This window comes from Embiotoca jacksoni, unplaced genomic scaffold, assembly GCF_022577435.1.
Source record: "Embiotoca jacksoni isolate LCO1_2020_lvr unplaced genomic scaffold, fEmbJac1.0.p SCAF_40, whole genome shotgun sequence".
Classification (NCBI taxonomy): domain Eukaryota; kingdom Metazoa; phylum Chordata; class Actinopteri; family Embiotocidae; genus Embiotoca; species Embiotoca jacksoni.
This window is the reverse complement of record NW_027185393.1, coordinates 1,131,925-1,146,700: the sequence shown is the minus strand read 5'-3', so window position 1 is coordinate 1,146,700 and position 14,776 is coordinate 1,131,925. Positions and strand designations below refer to the sequence as shown.

General features: G+C 42.3%; 1 protein-coding gene across 1 annotated transcript in view; it reads right to left on the bottom strand.

Moving 5' to 3' along the window:
* The window catches only part of myo15b (myosin XVB), a 56,496-nt gene that overhangs the window by 23,768 nt on the left and 17,952 nt on the right, over nt 1-14,776 (bottom strand). The window contains exons 20-29 of the mRNA XM_069168547.1: nt 13,676-13,721; nt 10,297-10,421; nt 9,446-9,560; nt 9,124-9,299; nt 7,579-7,672; nt 1,992-2,054; nt 1,820-1,877; nt 1,562-1,686; nt 543-638; nt 229-455 (exon numbers count right to left, since the gene is read on the bottom strand). Coding sequence (XP_069024648.1) covers nt 229-455; nt 543-638; nt 1,562-1,686; nt 1,820-1,877; nt 1,992-2,054; nt 7,579-7,672; nt 9,124-9,299; nt 9,446-9,560; nt 10,297-10,421; nt 13,676-13,721 — 1,125 coding nt within the window. The remainder of the gene's footprint in view (nt 1-228; nt 456-542; nt 639-1,561; nt 1,687-1,819; nt 1,878-1,991; nt 2,055-7,578; nt 7,673-9,123; nt 9,300-9,445; nt 9,561-10,296; nt 10,422-13,675; nt 13,722-14,776) is intronic.

The window sequence follows — 14,776 nt, the reverse complement described above, 5'->3', positions numbered from 1 at the left end:
TATTATTAGTCCAAATTAAGTATGAAGGTGAATGAATTTAATACCAGCCATCGCCACAAAACATTGACTACAAATCAGGCACAAGAAAAATCTCAACAAGTGAACTAATTTAAATCACTGCATGTAGAGTTTCAACACGTATGACTTTACTTAGTCTAAAACTACAAACAGCACTTCCTACACTCAGCCCCGGTGGCAGTAGACGGCCCACTGATGCGTAGCACCTACTTGAGCAGGGGTTTTTCCAGAGTTGGTGAAGGTGTGAAGGTGCTGAGGCAGCAGGCCAGCAGCAGCCAGCCCCTCAGGGACTCCTGCTGGCCCCATGTATGGTACGCCAACTGGGCCAGGATCTCGTCCCTCAAGGCCGGACGGCTCTGACCCTTCTCCACGATGTAGTTCCCCAACATCTGCTCCTGCCAGCCGCTGAGGTCCGACTCTCCTGTAAACCGCAGGATCTGTTGAGGCGAGGATGGAAAATTACAAGATAAAACGAGAGAGAAGAGATCAAATGTCACATATGATCTCGTATCATTCTCATCTACCAGTTTGTAAATCTCCAGAGCAGTTCTGGCATCTTCAGGCTCCAGAGGGGTGAGGGGTCTCTGGAAGGGGTAACCCTGAGGCTGGCTCCACGTATCCTGAGGGGGACATGACATGACAGGGTCAACAAAAGATGGGGAAAAGTTGTTGTAAAGCTAAAAAAAAAAAAAACACCTGGTGGAACATCTCACAACTATTTAGGTGAATTAGCAACAGATCAGTAACATGATTGGGTATAAAAAGATGATTTCAGAGAGGCGGAGTCTCTCAGCAGTGAAGATGAGGAGAGGTTCACCACTCTGTGAAAGACTGTTGGAAAATAGTGCAACAATCCAAGAATAATGTTCCTCAACGTAAAACTACAAAGAATTAGTGGATTTCATCATCTACAGTTCATAATATCATTAAAAGAGTCAGAGAATCTGGAGAAATCTCTGAACACAAGGGACAAGGCTGGAAACCAATATTGGATGGTGGTGATCTTCGGGCCCTCAGGCAGCACTGCATTAAAAACACACTATTCTGGAGTGGAAATCACTGCATGGGCTCAGGAACACTTCTGGAAACCATCGTCTGTGAACACAGTTCATCGCTGCGTCCACAAATGCAGGTTAAAACTCTCCAAACAAGAAACCACTTTGTATTTGATGAGAGAAGTTGAATGGGAGTCCATGGAGCCGGAGGCTTTTTGGAGCCGACCTCTAGTGGCACTCGGTGGTATTGCAGCTGAAGACACTTCTGCTTCAGTCTCATTTTTCAGTGCTGGAAGCTACGGACACTTTTATGAGCAGTCTATAGTCCAAACTGATGAATTTCTGAGAGACACGCCGTGACTCACAATCGCCCCCTAATTTTCAAAGTGGTATTACAAGACAGGACATGATTTTTACAGATTGCACCTTTAAGTCTAGAATAAGTTTAGGTGGACCAGTCGTGGTTATGGTGAAGGTAAGACTCCAGGATATGAATGCTCACTAAAGGAAACATGATTGTGTGTGAGCGCACTACAAACTTTCCTCACCTTTAAAATGGACTTGGCATAGCGAGAGAAGGGGAATCTGTCGACATCCGAAGGTAAGATGAGCTTGTGTTCAGCCTTCACCTGTGGAGGTGCGACCTCTGTGACACCTGATGTGTGCTGCCGCCCTGGTGGACAGAGATGGAACCACAATCACAGGATTTATTGGACTAATGGATCCTACCAACTGTAAACACTGTTGTAATTATATGTGCAGGTTCATCATATCAATCTTCTAGTTAAGTTTTTTATGACTCTCACCTGCTGCACTGCGAAGTCTGGCTGACAGCTCAGCAGGGATCTCCAGCATTCCCACGTCCTGACAGGAAAACAAAAAGTCACAGTGCGGTCATCACAGAGAAAAAAACATCAAGAAAAGTAGAAGTTTGATTCTTTTTTATGATGAATTAGATTGGTCCTTTTATTCCCTTACCATCCCTGGAGAGACAGACTTGGTCTTTATCACTGCTTTAACTTTGTTCTTCTCTTGAAACTCCTGAAATCGACACACAGTCAGTCTTTCGTCACACGATGAACAGAAAGATTCATATTAGTCCTTGATTTCACCTCCGTCACCTCCGGCTGGTTGCAGCTTCAGTGTGACTCTGCAGGTGAGTTAACTGTACACTTCCTCATCTCTCCCAGAGGAGTGTGTTCAATCAGACCTATTCTTAGACACCAGTCCTGTTATATACTTGTGCAACACCCACAGTCCTGCTGCCCCGCCTCACATCACGGGCCACTCAGTGCCAAGAGTCCAGAGAGTCTGTTTTTTATCAGGAGGTTTACAGCTTTGAGAGGAGTCGCCTCGATGCAGCAGGTCAGCGTCACTCCAATATGGCTCTAATCACGACAGAAACCCTCTCATATCTCTGTTTACCGGACCAACCATGGTCCAGTTGTTTATCCCGATCTTGCTGGATACAGTTTTTAAATGAATGCCTAACTATAAACTCAGAACAGAACAAACATGGGTGTGTAAGTGTGTATTCATCCAGCAAATATTGGCCTCACTTCAACTATCAAACACCCAACCCTCCTCTACCTCCACATGAGACCATTTACAATGTGTCACCTTCTGAAACCAAAGAAGCATCACAAATCAGAGCAGATCAAACACACCTTTCATCACTGACTCACCTCAAACTGACTCTAACACGTCCCACTTTACTAGTATAATGTCTTAATATTTATCCAAGATATTTCACTGAAAGAACAATATCATTTGAATGTAATCATTGTGTTGAGTCAGCACACAGTTAACCAGCTCAGGTAACTGGATTCTGATGTTTGATGGTACATTACTCTGATCCAGGCTGAAATATCTCAACAACTATCGAATGGATTGTCGTTAAATTTGGTGCAGAGAGTCACAGTCTCCAGAGGATGAAACATGATGAGTTCCTCTCATGCTAGTAGCACTTACCTCAAATAAAAGCTTCAAATCTACAAGATACTTTGGCACAAAACTTTGCGCAGACATTTCAGGTCCCTGAAGATATGCAACCCAGTTTCACAGCAAAGCGTGAGATAGACACGCCAGTCGACTACAGCAAAACGTGAGATAGCCACGCTTTGGCCTCTTTAGATGTGACAGTTTCACGTTTTGTAAGCATGAAACTTATACATAAGTACAAGTAACATAACAAAGGATCATGTGACCATGGACAAAGGACATGTTTTGGCAGTGTTAGGAGACAAGAGGGTGGCCTGATGGCACGAATCAAAGACTGTCATGCAGGAGTCAGATGTTCAAATCTAGGAGGTGACAAGAGTTGTTTTTCGTTTTCTAATCCCAACCATGTATTTTCCCTGAAAGCTTAATTTTCCTGTAAATCACATGGCTCTACTCATGCTGTAGGTTTCATTTTCATCCACTACAGGAAAACAAGAAACTGTCCCACCTACATAGACCAACGCGTGGCTAGCTCACGTTTTACTGTCGTGTCTATTTCATGTTTTGCCGCGATACTGCGTTGAGATATCACACTGTCCTTCTCACAGGTCTCTACACACACTGGTTGTAAATCACCAAAACAACACAGCAGCTGCCATTTCTGTTCATTCTGGCTTCCCTTTTGCACAGTGGGGGGGACGTGGTGACATGCAGTCTGTCTTTATATACACACTGTGGTGATACATACTTCCAGAATTAACCCTTTCGATCCTGGTGGTCCCTGTACCTGGACCAGGCTGTCTCTCTTTAAAACAGTCCAACACCACTCTGAGAGGCTTTCAGAGCATGGCTCGTTCAATGAAGAGGCCACCTACAACTAGTATGACCAGATTTGGTTATTCACGCTTCTGAATAAAAATGGTCTATTAGGCTAACGTTGTTAAATCAGTAGCCTAATGTTCACGTCACAGTTGACTAAATCTTCTCTTTTTTTTGCAGTCTATTAGTACGAATGTGGAATATAAGATTAATTTATTCCTCCTCATTAACTGTACAACACATATTCTTTTAACAGAACAAACCTTCATCATGCAAACTCAGAGGAATAAATCCAAATCTCTGATTCAACAACAAATTTAGAAGGTCTTAAACTGGAGTAAACTTAAACTCGGTTCTAACTTTCCATTCAAATCTGATTTAATAGTTACGTCATCTAAACTTAAGCCGGGAGTGAATTTAATCAGGAGCAGCTGTAAAGTCAAAAACTCATCCGTTTCCATGTTAATGACTCCAGACAACACAGCTTGTACTAAAGCTGATGGCGTGCCTCAAATGTTGACTGAACAACAAGCCGGCTTTTAGACTTTTATTGCTATAAATATGATCTTTTTGATATAATTTTCCAGATTTTCCTGCTCCATCTGTAATTTTTTGGTTTCATTGTGTTTTTACGAGGAGAATCTGCTGCAGATCATCGTGTCTCCAGCCTTTTTTTTTTTATTGGTGCTCTGGTGCTCTGGTGCTTCCACGAGAGGTATCGCCGGGTCAACTGATGTAAAATCTACTTCAAACAAAAACGGACTTAAACCGGTCCTTAGACGTTGGACCAGGCCTTGTAAAGACCACTTGGTTCAACCGTCTGCAGATGACACTCACATGTTTCCCATCATGCTCTGAAGTCGTGCAGTTTCATGTCCTTTGCATGACGTCAAAGTGAGTTGGGTTAATAGATTTTTTTTTTTTTTTAAATCCTTGCTGAGATAACTCTGATGACATCACTATGACATCATTGGGGTCATTCTGGTCACATATCACAGTTTCAAAAAGTTTTGGGATGTTCAACCAAGAGACAAGAGACGCGGGTCACACTGATGGTTATTTAGAATTAATTAACAACTTTTTAAATTTAGCAAAGTTACGTTTATAAAAGCTAAATTATAAAACAACCATTCCATAAGAAACCACATTTACACATCAGATCCTCTCTAGTAAATAATCAGGAGCATATAGTAGTATTAGTATAAAGATAAAAATGAAAATAAGATGGAAATGCTAATTGAATTCATTATGATAAAAACATGTTACTAATCAAAGAGCCTGATTTATATTGTGTCAGAGGTGAAGAATGCTGACTGACTCTAATTTAAATCCTATATGTAGTAAAGCCTTATATTCTAAAGAAAAGTTCATGATGAGTATAACTAGGCGTAAACAGCACTGGGCCTGACAGCTCCACTGATCATAGTCCAAACCTCATAAAACAAGAACAGCAAACAACCTGACAGAAACACAACTGAAGGAAAATACCAGACAAAATGAAGACAAATATCAGCTTCATTTAAGGAAGCAAAGAAAAAGAGATGAAGGCCAGGAAGCTGCTGAGAGATCCAACTTCTCTGCACTGTTTGGAAACCTGATACATGTCCTGCCTTCTGTCATCACCTTTTACCTGCTGTAAACTATGTGTCCAAACTACAAACTCACATGTTGAATATATTTTTTACACCTGACCTGATGTAGACGGTGAAAAGAAAGAAGAGCAGCAGAAGAGCAGAGCAGCAGCGTACCTGTTGGAGCTGAAGAGCTGAAAGTCTGAGAGATGAGTTTCAGAAGGCGGAAGGAGAGCTGCAGCGCTGCTTCAAATTTCACTGAGGGGTTGAAGTCCAAGACCGCGCGCGTGTGTGTGTGTGTGTGTGTGTGTGTGTGTGTGTGTGTGTGTGTGTGTGTGTGTGTGTGTGTGTGTGTGTGTGTGTGTGTGTGCGTCCAGGTGACATGATTAATGCAGGAAAAGAAAGCTAGTTAAAGGAAAGGGGTTAGATTTGATTTGATTTTAAAGGCACAACAGGAATCTTAAGTAAATAATTTACCTCCACAGCTTTCTTTAATCTAAATTATATCAACTGTATCACTGGATTATATCAAATGATTCACAAAGGTTTTTTTAAATGACATGTCCTGTAACAAACAGACTTTCTATGGCAGGATGTGGAAAACCAAACATCACAAAGAAGGTTGTCTGTAAGATTTCTGCCTCCAGTTCAATGCAGTCAAAGTCAATGCAAAAAGTGACATTTCAGGGATACTTCCACTTTATTTCATCCTGGAGTGTTAAATTAAAGTATTAATGGAGTATTAATGTGGGTTTAAGTTTGAATGACTGATTAAGCTTCAGTTTTGGGAAAACACACCAGGCTGAACTTAACCAGAATTATCTTTTAAACAACACAACAATCTGTCTGTCCAGAAACAGTTTGTCACTCCGTTGTGTCGGAGCACTTTTCAAATCGAGTGTTTCCTCAGTAGGAAGTCGTGACTTAGAAGTGTTCAGTGTTCAGGTTGATGGATCATCCAGAGTAACAGAGACGCTGTTTCTGTAAAAACGGTGCTGTTCAATCCTTTCAAGATAAATAACATTTAAGGTTTGTCCACTAGAGGGCAGCAGAGTAACAACCGTAAATCCACACTGATTTATCATCATCTTAAACTGCTACGACTAACATGCTATTACAGGTTAGTTGGCAAAATATTGATTAAAAACGGAGGTTTTCAATGAAAAATACTTCTTCTTTTGTAGATAGCAACAGGAACGATATTCTATAATATCAACCGGACATCACAGAACATTTATACAATCATCACAGTTTGAAGCTGGACACTGAAGATCAGTGACACTGATTCAGTGTCTGACCAAATGTGAAATACAGTCATTGTCTCGTTTCTGTTCTCCAGTCATGGAGATAAATAAGGGACAGAAAAGTGGTTTTAAAGAATATTATGATGTCACAATAAAGCTGACCTTTAACCTTTTGGATAGAAAATGTCATCACTTCACCGTGTTATCCCATTACACATTAGTGTAAAACAGTTATCATAAGTGGGGTCTGTATTTCTGAGCCAAAAAAACATGCTTTGTGGGGTCACAGTAACCTTTGACCCCTAAAAGATCTAATCAGTTCATCTTTGAGACTAAGTGAAGATTTGTGCCAAGTTTAAATGATGAGAACAGGATGGACGATCACAGGATGTACAAACAACCTAAAATAACAGGACTCCAGCGTGCCAGCGGCAAACTTTATAACAACAAACATTGAAACATTTCAAGATGGCGTCATTATGGGCTGGATAGAACTGAGGTGAGCTCAGAGTCAGTAAGGTCATCACTCTACTGACCTCTCTTCCATTTCACAAAGTCATCTAATTATAGTAATTATAATAATAATTATAACAACATAAAAATGTACTATAATGCCACTTTTTTAATATTGTAAATAATCACAAATTAAACTTCATCCTTCTCCATTTAATTTGTGTGAAAGCAGCAATCTCAGAAACAAACTCTCAAACCGAACAAAAGAAATCTGGATGGGTGGAAAAATGTATATTTTCAGTCATTATAATATATTATCATAAATATCATCAGCCTGACAGTGTGACTGACAGCTGAGTGTTTGTACTGAGACAACAACAGGCAGCACAAAGTCAAACAAAAAGGACTTTGTGTCATGGGCGTCAGGGCGACTCACATCCTGTTTCTGTTGCACAGCTGGTTTTTAAGAGACAATTAAAGCAGCGATTTACGGCACAATAAAGAGAGAACAGGAGGATCTCTCCTTCTCTTATCTACCTTCCTCCAGTGGCGTCTCTTGATGGTGTTCCTGGTGATCAGCATCACCGCCCAGAACTGGGTGAAGGACTGACGCAGGCGCTTGTAGTACTTCCTGGAAGAATACAGCAACACACAAACGTTTGTACACGACTCAGGTGAAACTTCTTCATTAAAGACAGAGTAACACTTCACTTAAAGGTGGGCGACTTATCAAGGATCACTTCAGCATTAATACCTCATGAATCATCAGAAAGGAACATGAGTTCAAAGTCTTTCATTCGTGATCTCGTGCACGAACAACACATCAATTAGAGCATCAGCTCAGGTGATACATCATCAGTGATTAGGATTTATTAAACATGATCATGATGAATTATATGCAAAAAATATTGGACCACAGAACCAAACTGTGCAGCACAAAGCATGACATCATCACGAACTGAGCATTAGTTACTCATGAGTTCATCATGTTTGAAAAGTGAAGTGGTGAGTTTGATCTTTACGATGCATTGTGGGTAAAACAGCAGTCAGTGCTAAACATTCAGTTATTATGATGTCTGAGTTATTATGTTCGTGTTGTATTCATAATCACGTCTTGGTAAAAAAAACTACCTGGAACTTTAGGAATAGTAATTCTTTCAAATAACTTTCAATCAACAGGTGATAAAGTTCCTTTATGAAAAAAATTAATCAAAAAGATAAGGGTAAAAGAAGAAGAAGTCGTCAGCGGTCACAGTTCAGTGTGAAGAATCTTGACTGCACATGAATCAGATGCAGCTCAAAGAGAACTGGGCCGTTTAATAACTTCTCGTTAACTGATGGTTTGACAAAATGTGATCCCATTCGTTATCTACCTGATCGTCCCATCAGAGACAATCGCAGGTGTCTCGTTTCATGTCATATATTCATTTATTTAGTAAATCCTATATTGAATTTCCCGTGTAGGTGTCACACGTATTCCTGACCTGTTGTTGAACCTGCAGTTACACCTGCTCTCCACTGGGCGGATTTACCAATATTTTCTACTGAAACTGGAAAATAAGATCATAATGTGCACTATTATTCTGCCATTATTCTCAGGACTTAGAAACATGAAAGAGACATAAAATGATGATGATGATGATGATGATGATGAATGTACCCTTTCGTTCAGGACTCTTCTGTGAAGAAGAATAAATGCTCTTTGCCTCTATGTAATGTCCTCCTTTCATTTCTTTCTCTTCTGACTGTTTATGAAAGTGTTTATATAATGTATGATGTCATCACAGAGCCTCCCCGCTCACCTGGGTCCACCTGACTTTTGCTGTAGTTTTTCTTCAGTGTGATTACAGTCTGAAACTCTGTTTACACTAATGTTTGCTCAGTGGACCAATCAGTGGTGAAGTGCGATGACATTGAAGTCAAGCCTTTTTATTTCTAAATGTAGTTGCAGCAGTAGAAAAGTTTCAGCTGGTTACGTTGCAAACAGATTTTTGAAAGCTGCTCCAATAGTTTCAAACTAACCCTCACCTACACCCAGCAAGGGGCAACGATACCCCCCTCCCCACCTCCCCCCCTGTGTACCTGGCTTGGTGCCCTCGGATGTGGCTCTGGATGATGATGGCTTTCTGCTTGAAGAACCTGAAGTTCCTCCTGCACAGGAAGCCCCTGATGTTCCTCTGGATGGTGATGGCCGCCCAGGTCTGAGTGCTACTCCATTTGTCCTCCAGCTGCTGGTAGAGGAGCTCCTTCAGGAACACCTGACACACACACACACACACACGCACACACACACACACACACACACACACACACACACACACACACACACACATGTAAACATGGAGATACATGCAAACACCTGATTTAATTTTCTCAGGTAAACAGATACATGACAGTTCAGCACCTTGGTGAGTCCCAGCTGGAAATGTGCCTCCTCTGCACCCACCATGTCCAGCAGAGCCACCGTCAGCTGTCTGTCTGAGGCCTCACTCAACCGCTGAGTCAGCAGAACCCCATACCTGAAACAAGAACACATGACGCTTTCAAGAAATCAAGTTCAGATTATGTAAACAACAAAAGATTTATGTCTCAATATATAAAATGTAAGCAGCTTGATTATCCTATGAAACTTAATTCTTTTAGTCTTTTATTCTTTTAATTTGTGCTCATACTGAATAGGATTTTTTTCAGATCCAATTTTTTTTTCATGCTTGTGTGATCAAACTAAATCTGATTTTAAGATATCAGATGGCTGTAGAAGTGATTCACATCTATAGCCCTTTGCATTAAAAGATGACGGTCGTGCTTAGAGTCTTTACTTTAGTAAAAGTATCGGAACATTATTGTAAAAATACTCCATGAAAAGTAAAAGTTCTGGTTTTAAAACCCTGCTTATGCAAAAGCACATAATTAATAATTAATCAGGCAAGATGATGATTTAAACCTTTCCACCCTGGAGGTCTGTTTTAATGTCATTAAAACGTAACCCAACAGTACTTATAGATGGTTTCTGAGAGGGTCATGTTTCATAAAAGTACCACCGAGTACCACCGGGACTAAACTGGATTTCATCTCTCTCACATCACATTTAGTAAAGTTGCAGTTGAGAGTTTTTTAGAACAGTTTCAAAAACATCAGCGTCACCGACTCTTTGTTATTGATCTTGAAGGGTTAATAAGATGAGTTTAACCCTCATCAAAGACCCTCATTGGAGGGAAAGTGAGGTAATAATAGTGTTGTGTGTGTGTGCAGCACCTCTCCATGAAGTAGGAGTACTGAATCCGGATGGGGAAGCCTTCTTTCCGGATGTGGATGGTTTCCAGCATTCCTGCATGCCTCAGCTGAGCCGACACATATTCCACATCAAATATCCCAGGAAGCTGAGAGAGGACGAGGGAGACAGATACGGTCAAACATCATCCTGCATATATAACCTACAACTGAAGGTGAGGAGGGACATTTACGACGAGGCTGAACCGCTTCTGTTCTGGTTCTCCAACATAAACTTGAACTGCTTTGTGTGTTTCCACCAGAAAAAAAAGAAGAAGCACAGAGCCAAAATTGTTGGTTCACAAAACACAAAAAAGGAGGACCTGCAGCTCGACCTGTGATGACGTCATTAGTGGACGTGCTTTATGGAAAACGGAAAAACAACGGAATAAGTCAGCAAATAAAAACATTTATACAACCAGAGTTCAACCCAGAGATGTGATTGGTCAACTGAACATTTGGAGCAAATCATCATGACATCACATCCTGCTCATCACTAGAAATATCACTCCATCTTCTCAATGGGAACATAGAATTAGAATAGAGTTTCATATAATATGTAATATAATGTAGTTTCTACTTGTTCTAGTTCTATTAAATGACCCATTTGGTGAAGTCGGGTCTCTTTTGGTCCTTTTTGGTCGCTCTGAGCACCCGTACCGTAACACCACGGATAGTCACGCACTTACAATCCTAGAGGAGGCTAGCTGGACCGGTTTGGTTTGAACACATGACACGGAGCTAAAATGTTAAAAACACATGAGAACATGGATATCTTTGTTCATCAGATATCTTTGTTCATCAGATATCTTTGTTCATCGGCTGTCTTTGTTCATCAGACATCTTTGTTCATCAGATATCTTTGTTCCTCAGATATCTTTGTTCCTCAGATATCTTTGTTCATCAGCTGTCTTTGTTCATCAGACATCTTTGTTCATCAGATATCTTTGTTCCTCAGACATCTTTGTTCATCGGATATCTTTGTTCATCGGATGTCTTTGTTCATCGTCTGTCTTTGTTCATCAGATATCTTTGTTCATCGGCTATCTTTGTTCATCGGCTATCTTTGTTCATCGGATATCTCTGTTCATCGGATATCTCTGTTCATCGGATATCTTTGTTCATCAGATATCTTTGTTCCAACCAGACTGAGCTAGCTGTTCAGTTTAGTGTTTCTATGTTCTGTATTTATTCAGTTGGAGACTAGAAATCCTCTCTGTTGCTAGGTGGTTGCTAAGGGTCGGACTACTTCCTGGAGTAGTGAACATTACATTGCGGCTGATTGTTTTCTATTTCTTAGTCATACCCCATGTGTTGCCATGGAAACAGAGGTCACACTAAGAAAAAGTTTTATACTTTGAGAGTGAACTGCTCCACAATATGGGCGTGGCCTCCACCAGGGCTGTCCTTTGTCACCGATCCTGTTTGTGACCTTCATGACAGCATATTTAGGCGCAACTGGGGGAGGAGCACGTCGGGTTCGGGGGTCTGCAGATCGCATCTCTGCTGTTTGCAGACGATGTGGTCCTGTTGGCCTCTTCGGACCTCCAGCACTCACTGGGGCGGTTTGCAGCCGAGTGTGAAGCGGCAGGGATGAGGGTTAGTACCTCCAAATCTGAGGCCATGGTTCTCTGCCGGGAACCGGTGGATTTCTCCCTCCAGGTGGGGACAGAGTGCCTGCCTCAAGCAACGGAGTTTAAGTATCTTGGGGTCTTGTTCACGAGTGAGGGGAGGATGGAGGGTGTAGGGTGTAGGGTGGAGGGTGTAGGGTGTAGGGTGTAGGGTGGAGGATGGAGCGGGAGATCGACCACCGGATCGGTGCGGCTGCAGCAGTACAACAGGCGCTGCATCGGACCGTGTTGGTGAAAAGGGAGCTGAGCCGGAAGGTGAAGCTCTCAGTTTACCGGTCGATCTACGTTCCGATCTTCACCGATGGTCAGCAGCTCTCTGGGTCGTGACCGAAAGAACGAAGTCGCGGCTACAAGCGGCCAAAATGAGTTTCTTCCGTAGGGTGGCCGGGCTCAGCCTTAGAGATCGGGGAAGGAGCTCAGACATCAGGAGGGAACTTGGAGTTGGGGCGCTACTCCTTCACCTCGAAAGGAGTCAGCTGAGGTGATTCAGGCATCTGATCAGGATCCTCCTGGGCACCTCCCTCTGGAGGTTTTCTGGCAGGAGACCCCGGGGAGACCCAGGACACGCTGGAGGGATTATATCTCCTGGCTGGCCTGGGAACACCTCGGGATCCTCCAGCATGAGCTGGAAAATGTTGCAGGGAGGGAAGTCTTGGTCAGCTTGCTTTGCCTGCTGCCACCGCGACCCGACCCGGATAAGTGGAAGATGATGAATGGATGGATGGATGGATGGATGGATGGATGGATGGATGGATGGATGAATGGATGGATGGATGGATGGATGGATGGATGGATGAATGGATGGATGGATGGATGGATGATGGATGGATGGATGGATGGATGGATGGATGGATGGATGGATGGATGACGGATGGATGATGGATGGATGGATGGATGGATGGATGGATGGATGGATGGATGGATGATGAATGATGGATGGATGGATGGATGATGGATGATGGATGGATGATGGATGATGGATGGATGATGGATGGATGGATGGATGATGGATGGATGGATGGATGGATGATGAATGATGGATAGATGATGGATGACGGATGGATGGATGATGGATGGATGATGGATGGATGGATGGATGGATGATGGATGGATGATGGATGATGGATGATGGATGGATGGATGGATGGATGGATGATGGATGATGGATGGATGATGGATGATGGATGGATGGATGATGATGGATGGATGGATGATGGATGATGGATGGATGATGGATGGATGGATGATGATGGATGGATGGATGGATGGATGATGGATGGATGATGGATGATGGATGGATGGATGGATGGATGGATGATGGATGGATGGATGGATGGATGATGGATGGATGATGGATGATGGATGGATGGATGGATGCTCCACAATATGAAAACATTTAGATTACATGTTTTATTTAGTTTGTAACTTTTATAATCGCAATTATTTAGCAGTGTTGTGACAATAATGACGTTAAAGCACCGCCTCATGTAATCCTGCTGAATTACTCATTTCTATGTCTGTATAATATCCAGAACTGTTGTCTTAAAGTAAATATTTATAACAAGAGGCTAAAAACTTGCAGGTAAACACTACGAGATCCGCCATCTTGCTTTTGCTGCAACATGCTGGTGGAAATGTGCTCCGTTGGTTCCACAGTTCCAGAACGGAACCGGTTCTAGAACCAGAACTTTAACCAGCAGTTTCATAGTGACAGTAAAAGTGACGGTTGTTACCTTGACGTAGTTTGGCTTCAGACAGCGGATGAAGGTGGTTTTACATCTGGAATTGAGAGGAGAGGAACGCAGACAGGTTAGTCGAAGATGGAAGTTTAATGAGACGGAGCAGCTTCTCACCGCTGGGAAAGAAAGATTTAAATGAATTTCAAATTTTGTGGACGCTGGTGTCTACAGTTTATTGACATGTGAAGCAAGTTGATCTCAAAACTATCAGCAACTTCTAAGCTACTTAAAATATAAGTGCTGCTGTTGTTTTGTTATGATAAAGGAATATATCCATCCTTTTACTTTCATTACAATCACTGTGTGTTCATCCAAATCTCAGCACTTCTACACAGCATCAACCTGGTGGACCAAACGTGTGGGACAGGAGAGAAGAAGGTGAAAGTCCAGAGGAGGACACGTCAGCTTATGACGGAAGTACTGACTCACCCTGACATGTCATTTTTAAAAGGATGTGTTGGTGTCCAGATGTGTCTCCTTCATCTAACCATTCTCATGTTCATTAAATTAAAAGAAATTTGAACAGAAATACACATTAAAAATAATATAATATCATTACAATCTGTAATCAACCAAGACACGATGTCCCCTGTAAGGGACAGATGATAAAAAAATTGATTAATAATATTTTTTTTTGTTGTTGTTGTTGTTTTTTCTTGCTATAACATGTTTCTTTAAACCACAATACTTAAAGTATCTAAGAACGTCCTCTGTGTCTCGGGGGATACATGACGCACATATTTCTCTCCATTACATTTCCTATAACCACAAACGTCTGATTTCAAACACATGCAGGGAACCAGCAGCCTTCAGATAACAGCGGGCCGGTTCCGGGCCCTCAGTGTGTCGGTACCCGGACCCTCAGTGTGTCGGTACCCGGACCATCAGTGTGCCGGTACCCGGACCCTGAGTGTGCCGGTACCCGGACAATTAGTGTGCCGGTACCCGGACCCTGAGTGTGCCGGTACCCGGACAATTAGTGTGTCGGTACCCGGACCCTCAGTGTGTCGGTACCCGGACCATCAGTGTGCCGGTACCCGGACCCTGAGTGTGCCGGTACCCGGACAATTAGTGTGCCGGTACCCGGACCATCAG